The sequence below is a fragment of the Physcomitrium patens genome, chromosome 23, assembly GCF_059467195.1.
Source record: "Physcomitrium patens ecotype Gransden chromosome 23, ASM5946719v1, whole genome shotgun sequence".
NCBI classification, from domain to species: domain Eukaryota; kingdom Viridiplantae; phylum Streptophyta; class Bryopsida; order Funariales; family Funariaceae; genus Physcomitrium; species Physcomitrium patens.
In genome coordinates, this window is record NC_143432.1 from 11,649,923 (window position 1) to 11,677,666 (window position 27,744).

Genomic DNA, 27,744 nt, shown 5'->3' on the forward strand with positions numbered 1-27,744 from the left:
AAAATAATGTCATTTATAAAATTTTGAAAAGTGACTAATTCTTTCACAAATCTAGAAGGTATGATATTATATTCAAAATATCTATACTTAGTTCAAAAAGTAGTCTTTTATTCATCTGCTTCTTTAAAGTAGACTATGTAATATGCTCCTTGTAGATCTATTTTGGTATAGATCTTTATTTAATTGAATTAGTCAAAAAGTCTTAAAATTAAAGGTAGGATATATCTATTCTTAATAGTGATCTTATTAAGTCATTGATAATTTAAATACATCTTCAAAAATCTATATTTTTTTTTACAAATAAGATAGAAGTTCTTATTGGAGATTTTGAATAGTATATGAAGTTTTTAGCCAATTTTTTTTCAACATATTCCTTCAATGCAACCAACTCATTTTGCGAATAAGTTATAGATTGGTTCAAATGACAATTGAGCTCTTTCTTAAAGATGAATTGAATAATTATAGGATCAATACTTTGAAAGAATATTTGTACTTTTTTTAAAAAAATTGTCATAGAAATCTTCATATTAGCTACAAATATAACTCATTATCTTTCCACCATAAAAAATGGATGTAGTATATATAGCAAAAGATAATCTTCTTTTTGTTGCATGCATAAAAGCTTTTGTACCTATTAGTAAAGATTTGAATGTACTAGACTTATGTATTTTTACTTGACTAAAAGAATTTTGAATAAAACTATAAGAAAAGTCAAAGTTACAAGAAATTCAATCTGTTTGAGGATTATATATTTTTAACTATGATAATCTTAAAATAATTGGATTGGAGAGAGATCTTATCACATTAAATATTATTACACTATTATAATCTTTAATTGCTACATCTAAAAGAAAATTCTCATAATTAATATCTTTAGAAGACAATAAATGACTATCTATGACTTCTATATATATAAGTTTGGTTTCCTTCACTAAAATTATTTCTTCTTGTTAGACAAAGTCTTTATTAATAAAATAAGTTGAAGCTCTTGAATCTAGTAAAATAAAGATTTTATAATTTTTAGGTCTTAAATATATATCTATTATTAAATAAGATAAGAGATCTAAAGAAAGAATATAACCTTTTAATAGATTTGTATGTGATTCGAGCCATATAATTTCCATTGTAGCTAGAGAAACTTTTTTTTTGATACATTGTCTTTTTTGGCAACCATGCTTTTCATTTTGTAATTGCATTGCTTCTTTGGACAATGTTAAGCAATGTACTTATATTCTCTATAATATAAGCACAAATCTTCTTGATGATATCAAATCTTTTTCTATTCTATGAGAAATTAAAATATATCATATCAATTTGCATTGGTTTTGGCCTTAATAAATAAGTTTATGAATGCTTAGAACGTAAAGTCATTGCTTGGCTTATTCTTCTCTAGTAAATTTTTTGTTCTTAATGCCTTTTAAATAGTTGATTGTTACATGTAATTACTTAAGTAATAAATTATTTCAATGAATCTACTTTTAAAATTATCAATGATAAATCTTTGATGTTATCCTTCAATTCATATCAAAATTGATTGATAAAAGCTTTGTCATTTCAATCCATAGTGCAAGAGAGGTTTTGGAATTTAGCAACATATATGGTAGTTTATTGTGATCTTTCTTCTAAAGATAAGAGATTGATCTCTACTATTCTTTTTTATTTTTATTTTTTTTTTAATATGGCCATAAATACTTCTATACATGAATTCAAATTATAAATGAATTATGAATCTTTTTCTATCAAAGATAAAAACAAAGTGAAAGCACTTCCATATAGAAATGAGCCTATAAGTTCAACTTGAGTAAATCTATTAGGGTATTAAAAAAGATACAATCTTAGATAGAGCTTGACTTATTATAAAAATCCTCAAAAGTTTGATTTTGTTCCATCAAACTTCTTGAATATACTAATCCTTAACTCCGTTGTGCTTGTAGAAGCAAGACTTCTTAGATTTGGTTATACGATTGATCTACTTACTTCTCTCAATTACATAATTTCTTAGTATAATATCATCAACATATATATTTGTTCCAATAATTATCTATATGATTAGGTAGAAATAGATAAATATAGATTATTTTCATGATATCTTCTAGAAAAGCTTTTTAGAAGATTTATAGATATAATTTTGATATTACACATATTTATAGTTAATTGATAGATTAGAAACTTGATCAATAAATTAATTAAATACCATACATATTGATAGCTTGTAAAACAAGCTAACTATGTAGTACATATATAAAAAACTTATCTCATAAGCTAAAATAAGTATCTTATAAAGACAACACGTGTTGGAAGTCTTATAAAACATCGCCACATAGTTTTTAGTTAGATAGTATATATGGAAGTAAGAATGAAGCCTTCTTCACTCTTGTCAACACTTTTTTAATCTTTCGTCTTCTTTCAAGACTTTTTAATCTTTTTGCCTTTTGTAATAGCTATTCTAATTTTATACTATGTCATTTTGGAATGTTTTTTTAGTCTTTTTGAATAATACAAGAGTATATTGACCTTTTAGTTTTTTAATATTCATGTCCTTAAAATGTAGACCTTCGACTACTTCCATAGATATAAGAATATTTTTTTTGTGGTTAATATTAATTATGCATAAAATATCCACCTTAAGAGTATTAATAAACTCATGAAGATTTGTGATAGTTACAAATCTATTCTTACCATTGCCAAGTGTAGCATCCATAATTTTTTCTATCACTTCAAAAAACTTAATAAATCCACAAATCAAATAAAAGAAGATGATCTCTAAATTTTAATGTCAAATGAAAATTTTTATAAAGAAGAGTGATCTAATTTCTTTAAGAAAAAAACCAAGATTTAAAAAATAAAGAATGTTAGTTCAAAGAAGGATAGTCTACAATCTTTGAAACACAATAATAGAAGTGGAATAATTCACTAACTTCTAAATATAAGACAAAAATAATGAATTAGTATTCTTGTTGATTTATTAAAAAAAAAAAAAAAAAAAAAAAAAAAAAAAAAAAAACTCAAAGAAGATATGTAAACAAGTAAAAAATGAATCAAAGAAAGATGACAAAATAGAAATAAGAAAATAATTTTATTTCATAAGAAACTTGAATGGCTATTTTCAAAGATTAGAAAACTAAAAACTCTTGAAATTAGACTAGAAGTAAGAAAAGAATTAACTATAGTGAAGAAGGCTTTACTCTTACCTTTATATATACTATCTACATAAAAGCTACCTAGCAATGTTCTATAAGACCTCCAACACGTGTCCAATTTACAAGATATATGTCTAACTTATAAGATAAATTTCTTATATGTGCGCCACATAATTAGCTTATTTTACAACTTACTAATATATGCAACATGTGGCTGACTTGTTGGCTAAGTTTCTAACCTATCAATCATCTATATATATGTATAAAGATAAAAACGCATCTATGAAGCTTTTAAAAAGCTTCTCTATAAGATATTATCAAATTAATTTATTTTTATCTATTTCTATCTATTCATATTAACTAGATAATTATTAGAATAACTATATCTATGACATTATCATCTTTTTTAAAGATAAGTTCCATGAGTAATAGTAATCACATGTTGATGAAGGCTAAGATGCAAGAAATTATATTTGCCACATATTTTGATCATTGTTTCCTTTGAAGGTAGTTGATAGGTCCTCTCAACCATTAATAATGTCAAATAAAGACTAGTTGAATAAAAAAAAAAAGAATATAGTTTAGATTAGATGAATATCTAAATAGCTGAAGACTTAGATGAATAACAATAGATAGTATTAATTTGTCCATCAATACTCAATATCATGAATATATCATTTTTTTTTTTTTTTTTTTTTTTTTTTTTTTATCTTCTATGACTATTGAACAAATAATATATTCATATTCCAAAAAATCACTTATGAATTTTTTATATCTACTCTTTCAACTCTTTCAATTAGAGATTATTTTGATAATATTAGATTAATTCCTATCTGCATTAGTATTTCAAAAAACAAAGAATCAATATTGCCATATGATAAGAATATTGATAAAAATATCTTTTTTATACTTATCAACAATACAAATTATTATAGCTCTTCTTGTATAAAAATAATTAAAATTTCTATATTTAAATATAAAAGTAATTTTTTTAATAAAAATATTATAAAAGATATATATAAATACATTTTTTAGATTTGATGAAAAATACATTGTCAAGAAGATATGCAAGTTACATCAAGCCTTGTATAGATTACAACAAGCACTTTAAGCTTGAAATAGTAGAATAGATAGTTTTTTAAAGAATTGGCTCTATAATAAAACAAAGAAGATCCAAACTTGTACTTTACCATAAGAATTAAATTATATAGAATAATCTTCATGTACATGGATGAAATTATAGTCATTAAAGATAATATAGATAAAATTATAAAATTCAAATATAAAATGATGAGTATATTTAAAATAATAAACTTCAAAAATACTTGAATATATTTTAGAATTAAACTATATTATGATAAGACTATAATATATTTCTACAAAAAAATATATATTTTTTGATTTACTATTGAAAAGATTCAATTTCATGCATTGTAAACCATCAAAGGTATCTATGAATCCAAAAAAAAAAAACTTCAAAAAGAAACTAGAACACCTATTGTTGAATCTATAACTGATTCATATGGTAGTAGCAAAAAAATATTCATAGATACATAAATAGAACTAAGTTTGGAATATTTTATCTTGCTTAAGACATAAGAAGACTATTTACTTTTATAAATATAAATTAAATAAGAAATGCAGACTCTTAAAAAACTATATTCAAAAAATTATATAAATTAAGCTCTATTCTAAGAACATCATCAAGTAAATTAAAATCTTTAATTTTTTTTTTCTTCCACCAAAGAAAAATATTATATCTTCTTTAAGATAGCTATAAACTTAATATACTATAAGAGAGTATTGAAGGAAATATAATTCAAAGAAGATGAATCCACTCTATTATTATGCAACAATGTAAGCAGTATTAAAATAATAAAAAAATCTTTGATACATCATAGGACCAAGAATTTCAAAATAGATCAATATTATATCTAAGAGAGATATCAAAACAAAAGTAATGAAGTTAAATATATTCTATTTTAATTTCAATAAGTAGATATTTTTATAAAGTTTTTGAAACCATCAATCTTTATTTAAAACATTAAAGCAATTGAATTAAAAAAATTATCAATGGTAGTACAAAATCCCAAAAAACTACATTCTTTTATTTTACAAAACTAATAGAGATTACAAAGTACAAGCCTTATAACATACTAATAAGAAAAAAAAATATATCTAAATTAGAATGTTATGAATCTTTCTACCTCTGTTTTAGTACTAAATTTTTCAAAAGATGCTTCTCAAAATCCATTTACTTGCACATGACATTTTGGCGAGGATATATAGATAACAACTTAGAATTCCAACTTAGAATCTTTTTCAAACTACATAAAAATCTTTACAAGATCAATGAGTTATTTGACAAAGAAACTTAAATCTTAAAGAGCCCTCTTACTAGTCTTGTGATCTTTGCACCTCTCACTACTTCACAAGAAATATCTCAAGTCTTCTTTAAACTCCAACATGAGTAAATGATGCCACCAACCATGACACCAAAATTTGTAGTATCTCATTGCAAAATTTGCAACAAAGAAAGGAGATTGTCCACATAGCAAGAATGAATAGTTTAAACTTTACATTGAATAAAGAAAAAATATTATGGTTGACGCTTACAAATAGACAACCATGTATAGCTCAATTCAAATATTAACACTTATCAATATTATATCTTTCACCAATGTTTCCAAACAATCAATCACTTCCATTAATAGCACTCTAAATCATAATATGTTAAAATATTCCAATACATAGGTCAATTCAAATATTAACACTTATCAATATTATATCTTTCACCAATGTTTCCAGACAATCAATCGCTTCCATTAATGGCACTCTAAATTATAACATGTTAAAATATTCCAATACATAGGTTAAAGAGAGGGTGTTGGCATTATCAAACTGTGTTTACTTCATCACATCTACAAATGCTCTCATCCATACTTGTATGTAGATGAAAGCTACTGTTAAGCCTCACTCTAGTTGTATACTGAGAGGGCCCCCATTGTATATATTGAATCACATTGTTAATAAAGCCCTATTGATTTTGATCAACTTTGGGTGTGTTGAGAAACACCATCTCGTTTTAAGGTCCAGGCTCAATGGCAGCGAGAGACATTCACAGACGTCCTACAAAGATCTAGTAGCGTTGTAGCTGGAATGGTGGCTGGCGAGCAATCGAGTAGGAAGTGTACTGCTCCGCTACGTGGGAATTCCTTGGTGTGGCAGTTTTTTGGAAAGCTGGTCACATTTTCATGCGGCAAATCAAAATGTACATAATTGTATTAAGAAAATATACATAAATAAAAACCAAAAAAAAAATCTTTCATTTGCAATCTTCTTATTGCCACTTCAATTGTACAATTAGAGTACAATCTAATTTTTGTGGTGGGCGTGGTTGGAATATTGCATGCCTATTCTGTGGTCGCATTCGGACGAGGATGGGGATGAACTTGTCATTTACATCAACATCACTTTCCACAGTATGAGGGAAAAACCTAAACTTGTCATTTACATCAACATCACTTTTGACTTTGTTGTTGCGTTTCTCTCGTTGTGCTCTATTCTGGACGTCATCTTGTTGCGTCGGTTCTCGTCTTGGTTGTGGTGGTTATGTACTCGAGGTGTTCTCGAGCGGGGCGGGAGCATCAGGATTGGAGGGAAGGGAATCCCGTCGGGTTGTGATGGCATGATCGGAACAGCAGGCTCGGGAGCGAGTCCAGGCAGGGACGAGGATAGGCAACGTGGAAGGGATCGCAGAAATCGTCGCACTAGTTCAAGGAGACCCGTATTGTATGTCCGAAATCGTGAAGCTCGCTACGGACGCTTACCTATGGGGACATGACTGATATAGATTTGACCACCGATTTCCATGTAGCAGCGATAGCTGCAGTTATCGTCTACTGATCGCTTAGGCATGACGACTACAACTACAGTATTGTAGTTTCATTTCGACAAGGGCTTTGTTGACTGTACTCGACCTGTCAGCTATTTAAACGTCCAAGTTGAGAGTAAACGTACTTCATTTCCATTGCAGATCTCCCATTCCAGTTCTCTGCCCGTGAGATCTTCAGAGAGTTCTTTTGCAACTGCAAACATTGTAAGTTCCAGTTAGTCAGATTTTAGCTTCTTGGTGGGGAGTGATTGTGACCTGAAGCAGATCTGGGGCTTCCTCTCGTAAGGAAATATCAAATTCGGTCATGGATCGATCTGCGAAGATGGATCGCTTCAACGCTGCCCTCGTGATCTTCTTGGCGGCGGCCTTGGTTATGAGCGCAAGCACCGCAAGTGAGCTGGGCATCAATTGCCGAGGCAGCTTTATTTGCTCTGAAGGCCGCGGAAACGAAGCCAGCATCCTGGTATCGTACATCAACAATATCGACCCCAACCGCTGGTACCAAAACGGACAGCACATCGCTTGCTATGACGGTTTTTGCGCCTTCCTGCAGAACACGGGCGGTGCGTGGGGATACAACACCAGGGGTCTCGCACACTTCATTCCGGAACATGGCTGCAGGGTTTGCGGAAGCGTGCCCTACTTTTATCCGTCGATTAACGATGTAAGTAAGGGACAACTAACTTTCAACTATGTTTCGAAACCCAAGTGCCGCAGAGGCCTGTCCTAAGTTTGAATACCTTGCGAGTAGCATCGATATTTCTGCAGCTACTTTTGTTATACCGTAATCCACAAGATTTGCACCGTTTTGTGTAGCCTTGAAATTATTACCATTGTAGATGTGCGATGGTTACATCTAGAACAGTATTTCATGCAAGGCCACATTTCACTCTCTTAATATGAATAATGAATTCTGTTTGGACGTTCTTCCCGGATGCACTTTTCAAAAGCTAGATTCTACAATTGCTCTATAACGTCATGTGAACAAGCTGGAATTGCTACAGCCAGTGATCAATACCTGAAAACCCCGTCACCGTGCGCACCAACGTAGAAAATTTTCAGAGGGCAGAATGTGAGCAATTTGCAGCTGTGAACATGAATGTCCATTGCCTTTCCTGAAATGGGAATTACTTGTAGCTTCCTCACAAGGTCCGGGCATCCTCTCTGCCATCGCGGATGCTGCATCTACTCAAATAGACTCTGTAAATTAACCTCCACTCAGAAAAAAAAAATGACAAATTATTGAAGTTATTACGCGCAAGCATCGATTAAATGGCAGTAAGTAACACAGAATGTGTTTACTGTTTATTGTGCAATAGCACTGATCCACTTTAAAATAATGTCTTTGACACAATTGACAACTTGTGACTATTCTCTATGCACACACTATCTAGCTTGCTTTGTGAAAGAATTGTTAATTTATATTGAACATTAATCTATATAAAGAGAGTTATGATTTACACTTCAATGTAGGAAGTCAAATTAATGTATTCATCTAACACTCCTACTTGTACATTTCAACTTTCTATGCCAAATCTCTCAACTAACATTAAAAGTTGTAATGCGTAGTTTAGCCACATTTACCTATATAAATAATATATTTTGATTATGCATCTTTAAAAACTATTATATGTGATTTTTAATTTTAAATATCAATATATAAGTACAAATATAATTCTTTTAAGCATTCATTTTATAGTACTAAGAATCAAAATTAATATGAATTTTAAATAATTTAAATCTTATATTTATAAATTTTGGTTTTTCTATTCTTTTCTCTTAAACGAAAAAATATATAAATATTAGATTTAGAATCATTTAAAATTTTTATGAATTAATACTTTAAGATTCTATTCCAGCACTAAATTTTAGACTAGATATATTCAATATAAGACTCTTTGAAAATTTTAAATTCAAACAAACAGTTTAAAATATTTTAGATTAAAATGGTAGAATTTCTTTCACAATCAAGTTACAAAATATTATACAAATATATTATAATTTCAGAAATAATAATAATAATAATAATAATAATAACTTGCCAAAGATGAAGAATTTAGGTAATAAAATGCACTAAAAATCATTTATAGTAATCTTGTTTAGGACATGAAACTTAAAGAAAGAAATCCTCAATACACTCTTATGTCACTGAAAAGAACTAAAAATTTACTCAAAGATGATATAATATTTAATTAGAATGGTTATTGCCAAAAACAAGAAAACTAGAAAGTCTTGAAACAAGACTAAGGACTAAAAAGGCATTGACAAGAATGAAGAAGGCTTCACTTTTGCCTCCATATATATTCTTAACTAGGAACTATGTGGCAATGCCTTATAGGACTTCCAAAATGTGTTGACTTTGTAAAATACATGGCTTAACTCTTAAGACAATTTTTTTATATGTATGCCACATAGTTAGCTTGTTCTACAAGCTATCAACATATTGTTAACTTGTCGATCAAATTTTTAACCTATTAATCAACTACAAATACATGTAAAGTCAAAGCAATGTCTAAAAAGCTTATAGGGTGCTTCTCTAGAAGGTATTATGAAATTAATCTATTTTTATCTACTTTTACCTACTTCTATCTAATCATATAGGTATTTACTAGAATACATATGTATATCCATGATATTACCTCCCCTTCTAGAGACAAGTTTCACAAAAAGCAATGTCATGATGTAATATGACTATATGATAAAAATATAATAAAAAATAAATTTCTAATTAATATCTAATTATCTTAGTTCAATAATAATTCAAGATATTTAAACATGGTTTTTATAAAAGCCTCTTAGTTTATTTTCTTGTCTTAATAGTTAGTAGATTAAAGGTTGATTAATAATTTTACCTTTTAGGTTATAGAGACTCTTTTATTGCCTTAAAAAGACCATAAATTGATAAAATCAAGTTAGAAGAGATAAATAATTAGCAAGGTTGATAATAGGATAAGTTGAAGGTAGGATTGGGCTAAAAAGTCCCTAGGATAGATTAGACTAATACCTAGGGAGTCGACTGTTTGTGAGACAAGATTGAAATCTGACCTCTAGCCACTAAAATGACGACCTAGGACAAAATAGATTTTCATTTGAAGATTAGAGGTTAGGATTCAAGAGCTAGCTTAGAGCTTCTTCCAAAGATAAAAGGCTTGTTTTTGTAGGCTTTGGATTTGGCAATTATTGTTCAAAGTTAGGTTTTGTATTGACAACTTAAGATTTATACAATACAATTGAAGCTAGCACTCTTGGCTAGTTTATAATATTGGTGTTACATCTACAATTCAAAATTTGGTAGTACTTGGTTAATTGAATGTACTAAGTATATGTAAAAATTTGTAAAAATCTAATGATGCAATTAGAAGATATCTAGGTTTTGGTACAAGAAGGTATTGGAAGTTGGCAATTTGAGGTTGGTTAGGATTTCTATGATATCTAAAGTTCTACTAGTTGGATCAAGGTCAAATTTAGCATGGTATTAGAAGACTTAAAGATCAAGATATACACCAATTTTGAATTAAAGTTAATAATTAAAAAAGAATAATCATTGCTAGAATATTTGCATCAACTTTCAAGTTGGCAGCTAAGTAACATTAGTGTGGTTTTAAGGTGTTTTCTCACGATTTGTAAGTTGGATTGGAATAAATTCTTTTTGAGCTTATAAAAGACTTATAGTTTCATTTGTGTGAAAAATTTTGCTCCAAATGGATGATTAAATTGTGAGCTACAATTTGCTAAATCTTGTTGATTAGAATTAAGGTTTCCAAAGAAAATTCAAAATTACCTAATTATAAAAGTAATAAAGCAATTAGATTTTATGTATGATTGAGATTATTAAGAAGAGCATTTTGGAGCACTTTGTATTGAATTTAAGCACTTTTGAACTAAAATCCAAATTTCATCTTTTTTAATAAGAGTGAAACATTTTAGGATTCTTCTATACTTATAAAATATAATTCCACCTTCCACAGCCAGATTCCTAGTGCATTCTCAAACAAGATGACATATAATACGACTGGAGTCATTATGTGTTGATAAAATCCAAGAAGTGGCAAACTATATTTGCTATATATTTTGATCTTTATTTTCTTTGAAGATGGTTGTGAACTAAAATAAACCTCCACTAATTGGAAGTTTATTCAAACTCATAATAAGTGAATTAATTATGTGTATTTAAAAATAAAGCTATTACTTAAATTCTAATCCCTTTATTACTTTTCCTTCTTAAAACACCAAGTTATTAATCAAATCCTCTAATATTACTCACATTCACAATGATAATTCACTTCTTAATTTCATGCAAAACAATTCTTTCTTCTACTTCTAATTAGAAAATTTGGTTAAATATTTTATTTTATTTTATTGTTATTATCATTATTCTTAGGTCAATTCTATTATTTTTTATTTTTATTATTCTAAGGTCGTTTCTATTATTATTCTTAGGTTTTTTCTATTATTTGATAAAATATTTTATTATTTTATTATTTTTAAAAAATATATAAATTTTTAATTCTTAATTAATTTATGGTAAAAGTAATGAATTAAGTTATTATCTTATATCTATAGTAATTTTAATTTTTTTAAAAGTTGGATTAAAAATTAAAAGTTTAAAATTAAAAGTAACATTTAAATAGTAAAAAGTAAAATAAAAAGTAAAAAGAAAGTATAGGTTAAAAAAAAAAAAGAAAAAGAGCAGAGATTAAAAATTAATACCAAAAAAGAAATTTAGAAGTTACAAGTTATTTTTAAAATAAAATAAAATAAAATAAAAAATAAAGAGAGGTACAAGCAAAAGTACCTTGACAATGCCTAAAGATTGAGGGAAGCACCCCCCCTTTTACTCCAAAATTTGCTAAAAATCCAAATTAGCTTCAAATCTAGATATTTTTATTTTCTTGAAAATTTAACTTCAACACACACTTGCTCTGCAAGTTTCGTGCCAATCTAGTACTTGAGCTGTAAGGAATGCTTCTTCAGAATTGGATCATTGGACTTGCTACTACAGCCGACCTCCTTCACTCAAAAATTCTTTAAAAATTAAAAATTACTTCAAATTAAATGAAATATATTCCAATGGAAGCTCAGCTTAAAGGTGTTTGTATTTCAAAAATTTCAAAATGATCCCATTAAGTGGCATTGAGAAATGTCTTTTCAAAGTTGGATGTTGAAACTGCCAAGGCAGCCACCTCCTTTGCCTTCAAAAATTCACCAAAAATTCGGTTCAACTCCAAATTGAGTAAGCCTTAGCTCATTGGAAAGCTAATAAGAAGGGCTATGTGATGAAAAATATTCACTTACAAATCATAAAAAACCACAGGTTGAAGAAAATCCGGGACCCCTCAAACTTTTTTGATTATGGAAATAGTTCATGACTACTAATTGCAGAGGAGCACCTTTTAAACCACAACGAGCACCATCTATGACAAAAAAACCAATGCTCATATATTCCTAAAGTTCAAAATGAGATCTAAGATCAAGAAAGAAGCAAAAAAATAAGATTAGGGTTAGGATTGAAACCACACTTTGGCATGGCTTTGCCTTCATCAAAAGAAAGAAAGAGAGAGGCTTGGGAAACCAAACCACTCTTATAAAATTGAGTGGTGGCTTGTAGAAGGGTGGCTACATCCCCATCCTTGACCTCTAAGATTCCTAATGTATATCTACGGCCTTCCTTCATCCAAGAGCTAATTTCGTGGCGAAGGCTAATGGCTCTTGTAAGTAGGAAAAAAAAAAAAAAAAAAAAAAAAAAAAAATGATAAATTTAACTTAACCATTGTGTTTAAAACACCTTTTATGCTAAAATTGACTACTCACATGCATCAATCTATGCTCCTTTGTAACTTTTATGAAGGTTTTTTTTACTTACAAGGATTTAAGTAATATTTGTAAAATTCTTCAAAAAATGAGAATTTCATTTCTGTACTTGTACTTTAAAGGAAAGAGTGTTGATCTTATTTTCTTCACTCCACATGATGCATTTGATGCCTCCATTGTATTTGAAAAGCTTCTATAAATTAGAAGAATCACTTTGCCACTTAAATTTGGTGAATTTAGAAAAAATTTTCAAACCCATCATAATTAAACCTCATTAGATTTTATTTTTTTTTTTGATACCATATGTTAGGAACATAGTCCTTAGACCTTTCTAGAGACAAGTTTCTAGAACCTTCTAGAAAGAAGTCTCTAGAAACTTCCAAAAGATTCCTTAAATATTCTCTTAGAATATTCTTCAAAGATTCTCTAAAGATTCTTTTAAGATTCCCTAAAGATTCCCTAAAGATTCCCTTAGAAGGCTCTAGAAGATTCTTAGAATATTCTAGTAGATTCTAGGAAGTTACTTGAGAAGCTTCCTAGCTCTTAGGTAGTTGCTCGAGAAGCTTCATAGTTCTTGGGAAGCTTCTTGATGCGCTTCTTTAGAACCATAGGCCAGTAGTATATATAGGAGTCGAGGCTGAAGAGTTCTTCAGTCTCGACAACACATCTCTTGAAGCTCTAGCTCAATTCTCTTGGCGTTGCTCTTGTACTCATCTGATAATCTAGTTCTTGTCATTTCTTCTTGAACTTCTTGTTTAGATTTCTTGTTTGTATTTTTGGTCCGTGACAGTTTGTCGAGACTACCTTTATCTTAATATCAGAGCTGAATCCTTCTTGTTTGAGAGCGGATTACCCCTCTTCTTGAAGGTATTCTAGCGCTTTAGGGGTTGCGGATTACCTTCTTCTAAACTGATATTTTCTCAATCACAATATCAGAGCTTAGTTCTTTGAGGCAGAGAGTGGACTACCCCTTTCTTTCGAGATACTTGAGCGTTCTAAGGGTTGCGGATTACCCTCTCTTGGACTGATATTAATTCCTTCTTTTTGTTTAGCATAGCTAGTAAAAAAGACTGTTAACATCGATTTCAGAGCTTTGTTTTCTTGATAGAGTGCGGATTACCCCTCTTCTCGAAAGCATTGAGGCATTTTTAGAGGTTGCGGATTACCCTCCTCTAAAACTGAAATCATTTAGTGTTTTTTTTCTTTTTTCCGAGTAGGTTTTAGTGATAGGTAGTGCTACAATTTTCTCCAAGAGACTTAGAAATTTCTTCTTCTCTCAAAATTTTAATCCATCTATTCTCTAAATATGGAAGTAGACCAGGTCATAGACAGTGCATCTCCACAAGTAGACAATAGAGTGGCAACTCTTGCAGATCTTCAAGCTCTTATGAATAGTGTACGAAAGGAGATTGCATTTCTTCGCAATCCAAGTAAAGAACCTCAAATTGATCTAGTGATCGAAGAAGCTAGACGCGAAATTTATAGCCTACAACAAGAGATTATTCGACTGAGAGAAGCAAGACATGTGTCACATACGACCCCTATGGATACTTCAAAGATTAGTACAAAAGAACCAAAAGCGAGTATGCCAGACAAGTTTGACGGAACAAGAGCCAACTTCCGAGGTTTTGTGCAACAAGTACGGCTTTACCTACCCCTATACCCTTCTCGTTATCCGAATGGATTTATCCAGGTTGCTTTCATAGGTACTCTTCTATCAGGAAATGCTCGCTCTTGGTTTGCTCCACTATTGGAGAAGGATTCTCCAATATTGTACGACCTAGAGGCTTTCATAGAGAGACTTACTGCTGCGTTTGGAGATAGCGATCGAGAAAGATACAAAATCTGCGACAAGGATCACGTTCTGCTGCAATCTATGCTGCAGAATTGCAACAGCTTACATGTGATCTTGATTGGAATGATAAGGCGTTCATGACACGATTTTGATATGGACTGAGAGATGATGTCAAGAACTTATTGATCACCATGCCTAAGGCGGATACTTTAGAAGAACTTATATCTCAGGCAATTATTTGTGACACCCGCCTCTTTGAATTACGACAAGAAAGACGATCAAGCTGGAGAAATGATGGAGCATTTGCTACATTTTCAAAAGGTCCAGAGAATCACTCCACAGATCCTGAACCCATGCAAATTGATGCGGTACGTTTCAAACCCCTCACAGCTGAGGAAAGGAAGCAACGGTTTGAACAAAACTTGTGTTTATATTGCGGAGAAGATGGCCATAAAGCTGTAGATTGTCGGAAGAAACAAAAGCCTCAAACAACAAGACTCAGGAGTACAAGCATGCAGAAAAACAAGGACGCCCAGCCACAATAGGGACCGTGCGGCTAGACATCTCAACATCCAAAATTAATCAAGGTCCCTTTCTCTCAGCTCAACCTTCAGATTGTTTTATAGTACCTTTACATCTGAGTATTCAAGAACTACAAGTCGATGCTTTATTAGACTCGGGTGCATCCGCTTGCTTTATAGATGAAGAGTTTGCCAAGCTTCACAATATTTCTCTTGTAAAGAAACTTAAGCATGTCCATGTAGAAGTCATAGACGGACGACCATTGTCTTCGGGCAATGTTATCCATGAAACTAAACCATTGAAGGTATGTCTTGAAAACCATGAGAGCAATATTGTGTTTAATGTTATCAAGACCCCTTCATGTCCTATCATTTTGGGACTATCTTGGCTTGATAGATATAATCCATTGATAGATTGGAAGTTGCGGAAAGTGACATTTCCAACAAACTCCTTGAAGGTGGAATCTGCCAAGACAATGTCTAGAAACAAATCCTTGTTTATAGGTGCAAGGGCTTTCATGAAGGAAGCCAAGCAAAATATACCTCTTGTCATCTTCGCAACTCCGACTCGAGAAGATGCAACTCCGACTTTGGTTATTCCAAAGCAGTATGAAGAATTCAAAGATGTCTTTGAAAAGAAGAATGCTGATATGCTGCCAGAGCATCGACCCTATGACTGTGCCATTGAATTGCAAGAAGGAGCACAACCACCTTTTGGACCAATCTACAATTTGTCGCAGACGGAGTTGACTGAGTTGCGGAAGTACATTGACGAGAATCTAGCCAAGAACTTCATCCGTCATTCGAAGTCGCCAGCTAAGGCACCAATCTTATTTGTGAAGAAGAAGGATGGCTCACTACGGATGTGCGTGGACTATCGAGGTCTCAACAAGGTGACAAAAAAGAATCGCTACCCACTGCCTTTGATCTCTGGTCTTCTAGAACAACTTGGACGTGCAAGGATCTTTACAAAGATTGACCTAAGGGGAGCTTACAACCTTGTGCGAATTAAGGAAGGAGATGAATGGAAGACAGCGTTCCGAACAAGGTATGGCCATTTTGAATACAATGTCATGCCATTTGGTCTTACTAATGCTCAAGCGGTCTTTCAACACATGATGAATGACATCTTTCAAGAGCATCTAGACGATTTTGTTGTCATCTATCTAGATGGTATTTTGATATTTTCTAAGAACGAGGAAGAACATGAGAAGCACGTTCGTCTGGTACTCAAAAAACTACGGGAGCGAGGACTCTATGCCAAATTGGAGAAGTGCTTATTTCACCAAACTGAGATGGAGTTTTTGGGATTCATCGCGACTACGGAAGGCTTGAAGATGGATCCAAAGAAGGTGGAAGCAATCATGTCTTGAGAAGTTCCGAAGACGGTTAGGGACGTACAATATTTTCTTGGATTTGCTAACTACTATCGGATCTTCATCAAGAATTATTCTCAAGTTGCTGCCCCCCTCACTCGGTTAACGTGCAAGGACAAGCTCGAATGGGGACCTATCGCAGAAAAAGCATTTCAAGATTTGAAGATGGTATTTACTACAGCTCCAAACTTGGTACATCCGGACTTTACAAAGGCCTTTTATTTGGAGACAGATGCTTCGGATTTTGCTTTGAGAGCTGTACTTTCACAGATGGGCGTAGATGAGAAGCTCCATCCAGTTGCGTTCTATTCTCGAAAATTCTCTGCTGCTGAGATCAACTATGAGATCCACGATAAGGAACTCCTTGCTATAGTAGATTCTTTCCAAGAGTGGCGCCACTTTCTCGAAGGAACTGCACATCCAGTGACCGTATATACGGATCACAAGAATTTGGAGTATTTTATGTCGGCTCGGGTTTTGAATCGGCGTCAAGCTCGGTGGAGTATGTCGCTATCCAGGTTCGACTTTGTTATTACTTATCGACCTGGGAAGCAACAAGGGTTGTCCGATGCATTATCAAGGAGATCATATCTCGCGCCAAAGGCTGGAGATGTAGCATTTGATCAACAGTGCATGACATTGTTGAAGCTAGAGAAATTTCGGCTCAACGCAGCTATTGTACCAATTGATGCTGACTTCCTCGACCAGGTACGCGCCGTAACTATTGAAGATTCTCTAGCCCTTGATATCAAGCAACATGCTAGTGATGATAAATTCAAGATGGAAGGAGATCTAGTATATTTCGAAGAGCGGTTGTATATCCCAAAAGGGCCAACACAACTCCGAGTTCTTCAATCTCGTCATGACTTTCCAGTTGCGGGACATTTTGGATTCAATAAGACCTTGGAACTTATTTCTCGCGATTTCTGGTGGCCTCAAATGTGGAGGGATGTGAAAGATTTTGTTGTATCTTGTGACATTTGTTCAAGATCCAAAAACCCTCGACATCGGCCTTATGGACTTCTACAGCCATTGCCTATTCCACGCCGACCATGGTCTTCGGTTTCCATGGACTTTATTACGGATCTACCACTATCGAATTCATTTGACAGCATTTTTGTTGTCGTAGACCGGCTTACAAAGATGGCACATTTTGTCCCTTGCAAGAAGACATCGTCAAGCGAAGACACAACAAGACTGTTTCTTGATAATGTGTATCGATATCATGGTCTACCAGATGATATCGTATCGGATCGAGGAACCCAGTTTGTGTCAAAGTTTTAGAAATCTCTTTTTGAAATATTGAAGGTGGATATCAAGCTTTCTTCGGCATTTCATCCTCAAACGGACGGCCAAACAGAACGGGTGAATCAAGTTTTAGAGCAATATTTACGTTGCACCATCAACTATCAACAAGATGATTGGGTCGCATATCTATCGCTAGTCGAGTTCGCATATAACAACACCCTTCATGCGTCAACTCAACAAATGCCATTCTTTTCCAATTATGGATACCATCTGAAGCTTGACTTATGGAGTTCGTCAACGATTAACAATCCGGCAGCTGAAGGATTGGTGAAGGAGCTTTCGCAGCTTCAAACTATATTGAAGCTTCAATTGCAAACTGCCCAAGAATCTTACAAGGCATCCGTGGACAAATTTCGGAATCAGGCACCTAAATTCACGATTGGAGACAAAGTTTGGCTGCTTCGACGAAATATTAAGATCAAGCGGCCATGTGACAAATTGGACTATCGGAGATTGGGACCATTTGTTATCCAGAAGCAGATCAATCCTGTAGCGTATCGTCTGGAGTTACCAGCTACTATGAAGGTACATCCTGTCTTTCATGTTTCTTTGTTGGAGCCTTATCGAGAATCGTCTTTTCCTGGAAGAGTACAATGTCCACCACCTAGCATAGAAATAGAGAACCACGAAGAATACGAGGTGGAAAAGGTCTTGGATTCACGGCAAAGACGGGGTAAATTAGAATACTTTGTGCATTGGAGCGGTTACGATATTAATGAACGAACATGGGAGCCGGCCGAAAATCTCGCAAATGCGCCGCAAAAGGTACTGGAGTTTCATCGACGATATCCTGAGAAACCCAAGCCAGTTCGACGATAGCTTCTTACTGAAGCTTGCTCATCCAGAAAACAGAAAAGAGGAGAGAGCACCACTAAAATCCATAGTTGATGTAGTCATTCTCTCCAAGATAGCGTAGAACTTTGTTAGTAGCCCAAGTTTGTTCTTATTGTTTTAGCCTTTGAATATGGATAGCCAAGATATTATACTTGTCATGTCATCTCAAGCAACTAGCTCACGAAGACGACCGCGAGATAAAGAACCGCTTGCACCACGACGACGTCGAAGGATTCCGAGCAACAGATCGCTGGTGATTGTATTTGAGGTCGAGCCTGCCTACAATGGTCAGCCAGAAAGAGTGTTTGCAGGACAATTTCACAATGAAGACACGGAGATTCATGCTTGGTCAGAAGTTGAAGGCGTGGGCCACTACCGTTGGCTTCAAGGACCATTGAATCACTTGCCTCGTGAACAACAATTGGAGTTCATAGCAGAGGTTATGCGACAGATCTTCATTTTCTTGCGTTGGTATTGACTGACGATAACATTGCTTCTCGGAGACCTCGAAGCTAAAGGAGGAGGTGATGATAGGGACATAGTTTTTAGACCTTTCTAGAGACAAGTTTCTAGAACCTTCTAGAAAGAAGTCTCTAGAAACTTCCATAAGATTCCTTGAATATTCTCTTAGAATATTCTTTAAAGATTCCCTAAAGATTCTTTGGAGATTCCCTAAAGATTCCCTTAGAAGGCTCTAGAAGATTCTTAGAATATTCTAGTAGATTCTAGGAAGTTACTTGAGAAGCTTCCTAGCTCTTAGGTAGTTGCTCGAGAAGCTTCATAGTTCTTGGGAAGCTTCTTGATGCGCTTCTTTAGAACCATAGGCCAGTAGTATATATAGGAGTCGAGGCTGAAGAGTTCTTCAGTCTCGACAACACATCTCTTGAAGCTCTAGCTCAATTCTCTTGGCGTTGCTCTTGTACTCATCTGATAATCTAGTTCTTGTCATTTCTTCTTGAACTTCTTGTTTAGATTTCTTGTTTGTATTTTTGGTCCGTGACAATATGAGTATTTAAAATATAATGTCATATCTTTTAGACCTATAAATGCACTAATTATTTTTTAACATCTTATGAATGGCATTTGTAAGAGTTTTTAGATGGTTTTGCTATGTGTTATTTAGGCAATATTTTAATCTATTCCATGAATATAAAAAAATACAAACTTTATATTTTTTATGTATTTAAAAACTTAGAGATGCAAAATAATACACCAAGTATCACAGATGTATACATTTATTCTTATAATTATCTATATGATTAGATAGATGTATATAAAAGTAGATTAATTTCATAATATCTTCTGGAAAAGCTTTTTAGAAGCTTTATTAATGTGATTTTGACTTTACACGTATTTGTAATTGATTAGTAGATTAGAAACTTGGTCAACAAATTAAGCACATATCTTTCATATTGGTAGCTTGTAGAATAAGCTAATTAAATGGTACATAGTTAGAAAACTTACCTTATAAGTTAAGATATGTATTTTGCAAAGTCAACACATATTAGAGGTCCTATAGAATATTACCACATAATTCTTATTTAGATAGTATATATGAAGACAAGAGTGAAGCCTTCATCATTCTTGTTAATGTCTTTCTAGTCCTTAGACTTGTTTGAAGACTTTCTAGTCTTTTTGTCTTTAGCAATAACCATTTTAGTTTAATATCATATTATCTATGAGTGACTATCTAGTCTTTTTGAGTAATACAAGTATGTCTTGATCTTTCAATTTTTCAAGATTTATGTCATTGATACAAAGATAGAAAAGTATATATTATAGATGGCTCAAGTTGATTTCTTAGGATATAATAATTCAAATGATAGCCTTATAATGGATCTTAAGAAAATTAAAATTATAGTAGATTGAAAGTTTTTAAGAATAATAACAAATATAGATTTATTTTTAATAATTTTATATTACTATTGAATCTTTATAAAGATTTTTTTTTGAATTGCAATTGCACTTAAACATTTGACTTGTAAAGAAAAATTTGAGTAGAATAAAGAAGCTAAAGTTTTATTTGAAGTTGTGAAGTCAACTTTTATATTTGCACCAATCTTGTATTGTGTCAAATTTTTGAATGCATTTTTTGTGAAAATAGATATATCAAACTATTCCTCAAAAAAATATTATTAAAAATAAGAGTAAATAATAAATTTCATCTAATATCGTTTTCTTCAAAAATAATTGTAGTCAATATTAATTATAAGATTCACAATAATGTTTTTTATAATTTTGGATTTATTTCAAGAATAATACCATTATCTTATAGATATTTTAAGTTCAATTATTATATACATGAATTATAAGAATCTCAATTATTTCATATCAACGCATATTCTAAATTTTTACTAAGTCCATAAAAAGATGTCCTTATTAAGATATAAATTTAAGATTATTTGTTGATAAAATAAATATTAAGATTTATAAAATAATATTTTTACATATTATTATTTTTATCAAAAAAATAGATATTTTAATCAATAAAAAATAATTCTTTGAAAGCTAAAAGAATTTCATCTTTGAACTTTAAAATCAATATTTTTTAAGCAAATTCAATCAAGTATGTCCTCAGATTTTCTTGTTTATGATATTAAAAATAATTTCTCTAAATCTCATGGTATTTCAAAATTTGAGTTTACAAACAATCTATTCTATTTCAAGGGATTGATATATATATATATATATATATATATATATATTTATAGAAGATGAAATACAATTCTAAGTTATTCAATCTTATTACAATTTTTTAGCTATAGAACATTTGGGATACAACAATACTTTGGACTTAATATCTAGAGATTTTTGATGATTTTAATTATAGAAGGTAGTTTAAATCTTTGTAAAATCATGTGATGTTTGTTTAAGATAAAAAAATCCATGTCATTGACTTAAAAAACTTTTTCGTCCATTATCTATATAAAAATAAAAATAATTTTTTATTTCAATAGATTTTATCAAAGATCTTTTAATTTCAAGCTCAAATGATTTTATATTTGTGATAGTAGATTATTTTTCTAAGATTTTATATTTAACATTATTTATAAAAACTATCACAATTGAAGAAACAACTAAATTTTTTCTTGACAATATTTATTAGTATCATGGATTACTAAAAGATATTATATTTGATAGAAAAATTCAATTTGTATCAAAGTTTTAGATAATTCTTTTTAAAATATTGAAGATGAATATAAAATTATCTTTAGTTTTTTATCTTCAAACTAATAGATAATTAAAATAAAAAAAATTAAGTTTTAGAATAGTGTTTAAGATGTACCATTAATAACTATTAAAATGATTATAGAATTCTTTTTCTATTGGCAAATTTTGCTTATAATTACATGATATATTCTTCTATTCAATAAATACCTTTCTTTGCTAATTATTATTATTATCCATAACTTGATATTTTTTATTACTAAAAATTTAATAATCCTATGGCAAAAGATTTGGAAAATTCTTTATTAGAGCTACATGCAAAAATGAAGGCACAATTAAATAAACTTAAGGATGATACAAAATCAATGCACATTCCTAATGCAAGGAACAACTTCAATTCTATATTATTAATAATATATGCTTACTATATTGTAATATTAAGTTTAGTTGCTCTTATGAAAATTTGGATTATTACAAACTTAGACCATTTTACATTTATAAAAAAACCAATTTAATTACATATCAATTATATTTATTAAAGTCTATAAAGATCTATTTTGTATTTCACATATTTATCTTTGAGCCATACAAGACAATAAATATACCAATAAGAAGACAAATGTCACCTCTTCTTTAAGAAATAGATAATAATCAAGAATTTAAAGTGGAAAAAACTTTAGTTTCAAGGTAATGTTGAAATATATTAGAATATCTTGTACATTGGTATGGATATGATATTAGTGAATGCACATGGAAACCAATAAGAAATCTTATATATGTAATAATTTTTTTGATATTTTTCATTGACAACATAGAAAAAAATAAAAAATATAGAAATGAAGATGTGATCACTACTCTATATGGAATTCGTTCCTAAAATGGAAAATAATATCATGGACATACATAATTATTTAAATAGCAAGTATTAGATAAAAAATAAATATAAGTAGATTTAATAATATCTTGTAGAGAAGCCTTTTAGAAGCTTTATAGATGTGGATTTAACTTTATATATATTTGTAGTTGATTAGCAAGTTGGAAACGTGGCCAATAAATTGGCCATGTGGTGCACCTGTAAGAAACTTAACTTGCAAGTCAAACACATGTCTTGTAAGTTGAACATATATTAGAAGTCTCATAAAATATTGCCACATAGCTCTTAGTTAGATAGTATATATAGAAGTAAGAGTGAAGCCTTCTTCACTCGTATCAACACCTTTTTTGTAAGCTTTGTTTTAAAAATATCTAGTCTTTTTTTCTTTGGTAATAATTATTCAAGTTTTAATACTAAACTATTTTTGAGTGAATATCTATTCTTTTGAGTGACACAAAATTCTATTAAGGTTTTAATTGTTTATGATTCATATCCTTATTATTATGGTATAGTAGAAGTATAACAAAGAAAATATACTTATAGAAATATTGTTGTAACAATATTGTATTGACTATAGATGTATGACCACTATAATGTAAAGTGCATTGCAATAATTAAAAAAATATGTAGTTAATACTAGAAGATATTATAATATATATATATATATATATATATATAAATAAATTTTATTTTTTATTATTATTTCAGTATATTAATCATATTAAAAAATCTACTAAGAGATCTTTGTATCTATGATTTAATTTTAAAAAATTGTTGTCTCAATTGAAAGATGAAGACTTACTTGCTTCAAAGTTTCTTAATAGTTATTGTTTTTTCAAAAAATCAACTCAAAACAAGTATGTTGATACTTGTATTAAAAAATTAACATAAAATAAAGTTTAAATACTTGATATTATAATATATAAAATTTTATTTTATTTTAGTTTATTTTAGTTTAAGATAATATAATATTTTCAAACCATTAACAATGATTTTTTTGATATATATATATATATGTAGTTAATTTTTTTACATCAAATTTTTATTAAAATATAATAAAAAGTTAGTCTTTTTCAAAATTGTATCGAAAAAAAAAAGTAACAACTTAATATTGTAAATTTTTAGTTTTTATAACAATCCAACATTTTTATTGTGAACCATTAGATTTAATGTTATTATATAATTACATAAAATCCAAATAACATTAAATAGTATTTGTTACAAATTCTAATTTTTGTTCTTCAAAAGACAATTAAAATGTTTTTTAAGTCATTAAAAATGTCCTATATCCAAATAAAAGAACCATTAAGTTATTTGATAGTAATTGCAATGGTCTTTGGAATCTCAAATGAGATGTTTTAAATCTCAATATCAATATTGAGGATTATTTCTATTAAATAAATAAATAAATATTTGATAAGATAATTTTTAATCATATAGAGTTAATTAAAATGTACATAATCTTAATATTGTTATCTTGTCTTTGGTTTTGAGATTTTCTCTTCATATAGCCTTTGAAAGTGGTAAAATTATTTTTACTAAAGTCTTGAAAAATATGTACTAAAAATTATAAATAAATTATAAATATATTTCAAAAAGACTTTTAACCTTTTTGAGATATTAACTTAAAATTAGAGCTATTTTATCCTATTTTATCCTACTCTAGTGATTTCTCATATAAATTTTATTATATCATTAAAAAATTTATTTTTTACTCAAATAATCAAGAAATAATATCTTTTTTTTTAAGCTTCTTCTACCTACAAACTATTATTTATGAGGTTATAAAAAATAATAAATATGAGTAGGAAAACATTTAAGGCATTGGTCTTAAAAACTGAACAAAAATACTCACAATTAAAAGAAATTACTAGACTAATTAGGATAATTGCCTCTGAGACAATTATTGAGACAATTATTAAAACTCCGTTTTTAAGATTTTATACTTGACAATACTCTTGTAATCTATACAAAATTTAAAATCCTAATTAATATTTAAACAAAGAAATATACCTTTATAACTTAATACTTTCATATTAAAATAATACTAAAAAAATAGAAATTAGAAAATTCACTAATTGATATGCATTTGCAGAACTCACAATTATACATATATATATATATATAGTTTAAAAGAAATACAATATTGAAAGTTAATATGTATTTTTTTCATTTAAAAATTTAATATCATACCTGTGATAGATATTTTCATAAATTTCGTTGTTGTTATATATTTTATTTCATGCTTGTTCATTTAATTTATAAAATATTTCTTTTTGTTTATGTTTTTTTTGGTTGAATTCTTTGATTTTTTGAAAATATAGTATGAGTATAATTTATTATGCATGGATGGTATAAAGACATGGATGGATGTACATTCACACTGTAAAATATTTTCAAAGATCACATGTATTGTTATCAAAGGAAATGATTAGAATTAACAAGAATTTGATATAATTGATTATATGATAATAAATTTAATTTGTGACCAATAGAAAATCAACAAGATAGAAAGATCAATGGTAATAGTGGCTTTGGGGATGTACTGTAAACAGATACAAAATCAAACATTTTCAAGCAACATTTACTTTAATCTCAACATTTTCTTTTGCTGTTACATCCAACCATGGAAGTATGAACATAAAAAAATAGGATAGGTTTTCATGTTGAGTCTTCAACATTGCATGTATACTATAATGTATACTACATTCAGTATATGATTTAATATAAAAATTCATTCTACCCAAATTCAAATATTTATCACCAACTTCTGAATTATATTTTTTAACACATTCATTTTATACTGAAAGGTTCAAATTTTAGTACTGGCCCTTCTAAACCTGGGTAAATTCTAATCTAATATTTAGTAAAATGTAATATTTTTAAATAAAAACATATACATTCATTAAATAAATATAGAAACATGATTTATTGTAGTTATTAAAAAGTGAATGATAAACATTGTTATTGAGTGCACTAAAGAAGCATGAGTTTATCATGAACCAAATGTAAAATACACAATATTTAAGTTTAACTTATAAAAATATAATGACCTTATCAAAATTAAATTTTCGCATAAAAGCATATACATGCATAAATACATAAATAAATACGCCATAATATAAAAATTATTACATTATATCTGCCATAAAATCAATTTAAGGAAATAATAAATTCATTTATAATAATTTCAATGAGAATTAAAATTTTGTGATATTGAATTCCAAAGGCTTTGTTCAAGGCTTCCACAAGCTCAGATGGGGAACACGGGAACACTTTTTGGGAACAAACATTGGGAACAACCTCATCCCTGGTGGACATAAGCCCTACGCCTCCACAATTGAGGCTCTCTTCTCCAAGTTGCTCTCCGCTCGATCTCCGCAGCCGCTTTACGCCATGGTATGCACCTCATTTGCCTCTGATGTGTTTCTCATGTCTCTGCCGGATTCGCGCAGTTTCGATTGATAGGTTCTGGGCGTTGTTTCATTGCGTATTGCGATTGTGGTGCGAAACCCTAATTATTGAATGCTTGTATTGAGTATGGCGGACTGGCTTGTAGTTTGGTCAGCTTGTCTCTGTTGTGTGGAGAGAGGTGCGATCATGCGTTTATGGAACTGTGAGATGTGAATCTCAGATCGCACTTGTAGGTTTGTTGTCGCGTGATATGGACGGGAGTTGTGGGGTGTGCTTGAGAATGTGAAATGATTGTATGGCAGGCGGAGCAGTTGAAATGGTGTGGATTGGATTTGTATTTTGTTTTGGAGAGTCAATGGGAGTCAGAAGCATGATGTGACGGTTAGTGGGTATCTGCAGACGAAGGGAACGGGGAGTTTTGGTAAGCGCCGGAACAAATCACACACGCTATGCCGGCGTTGCGGGCGCCGGAGTTTTCATATTCAGAAAAGCCGGTGTTCGGCATGTGCCTACCCTGCCGCCAGAGTCCGGAGCTGTACGTGAACCGTTTTGAGTTGGACTTCCTGCATTTGAATTTCCTTGTTGTATTTTAAAATGTTGTGATCAATCGTATTCAGAACCTGGATTAGCAAATTTGTTTCTCAGTGAGCACGACATTCATTTCCTCCAATTTATTGATTTAATCTGTTAAGTACCACAGAAAAGAGGCTCTTAGATTTTAACTCTATGATACTACTTGTGGATATCATGTTTGAGTACCTTGAGATGGATTTTTAGAACTGGTTGATATTACGTCGTTTCCCTCAGGATGTTCCCATCAACTGTTTAAAATTTGAAGTGAGAGGGCATTCACTCTGATGTTCAGCGCGTCAGGATTTTTGGGTTTGACGCGTCAGAATCTTTCTGTAGCACTCTCTGTTCTACAATAAGCCTGTCCCTTTTCTTTGTAACCAAATTCAGAGAATGCTGCAGATAACTGGAGCGTGAAGGCTATTAGGAGGAAGACCACTGGAACGGGACGCATGCGTCATCTTCGCCATCTTCCCCGCAGATTCTCTAACAATTTCAGAGAGGGTACGTCCGCTTTTACTACCTTTCTCTATCTTCTCACTTTGACAGGAAATTTTGCAACATCCCGCATTTCGAAAAGACTCTCTTCGCTTTCTGAACGGATAATGTGTGAACATGAATGCAATGTGAAGAATTTGTTTTGTAGTTTTTTCCTTCAGCATCATCAAATTTTTTGATTCGCGAAACGAAATGAGCTAATACTTGATTGCTTTCAAATTTAGATAGTGACTTACTGCTATTGTGTAGTTGTTTGTTAAGTGTACTCTTAATAACCTAACCCTGCTGAATATAACAGGAACTCAAGCTGCTCCAAGGAAGGCGCCCGCATCATCCTAGATGGCAAAGGGAGTTATTTAGTGGAGATGACATGTCCCACTTTTCTTGTACTTGGATTTGCACAAGGGTTGTCCTTTTATCACCCATTTAAGGATGTACTAAATAGATGAATGCTGATCCAGCAGCGCATTATTTGAGAAACTGTGGAATGTGTCTGCTCTTCTGTTTAGTCGGTCTTGGAAAGACTTACCTTTTAGTTTC

At 30.8% G+C, this 27,744-nt stretch overlaps 1 protein-coding gene across 1 annotated transcript; it reads left to right on the forward strand.

Moving 5' to 3' along the window:
• The first annotated feature begins 7,339 nt into the window (after positions 1-7,339).
• LOC112275580 (uncharacterized) lies at positions 7,340-27,684 on the forward strand. Its single transcript, XM_024506057.3, has 5 exons — positions 7,340-7,703; positions 25,952-26,121; positions 26,536-26,671; positions 27,109-27,210; positions 27,503-27,684. Exons 1-5 carry the CDS (start codon positions 7,340-7,342, stop codon positions 27,541-27,543), a joined length of 813 nt encoding a protein of 270 aa, XP_024361825.2. The 3' UTR covers positions 27,544-27,684.
• The last annotated feature ends 60 nt before the right edge of the window (positions 27,685-27,744 follow it).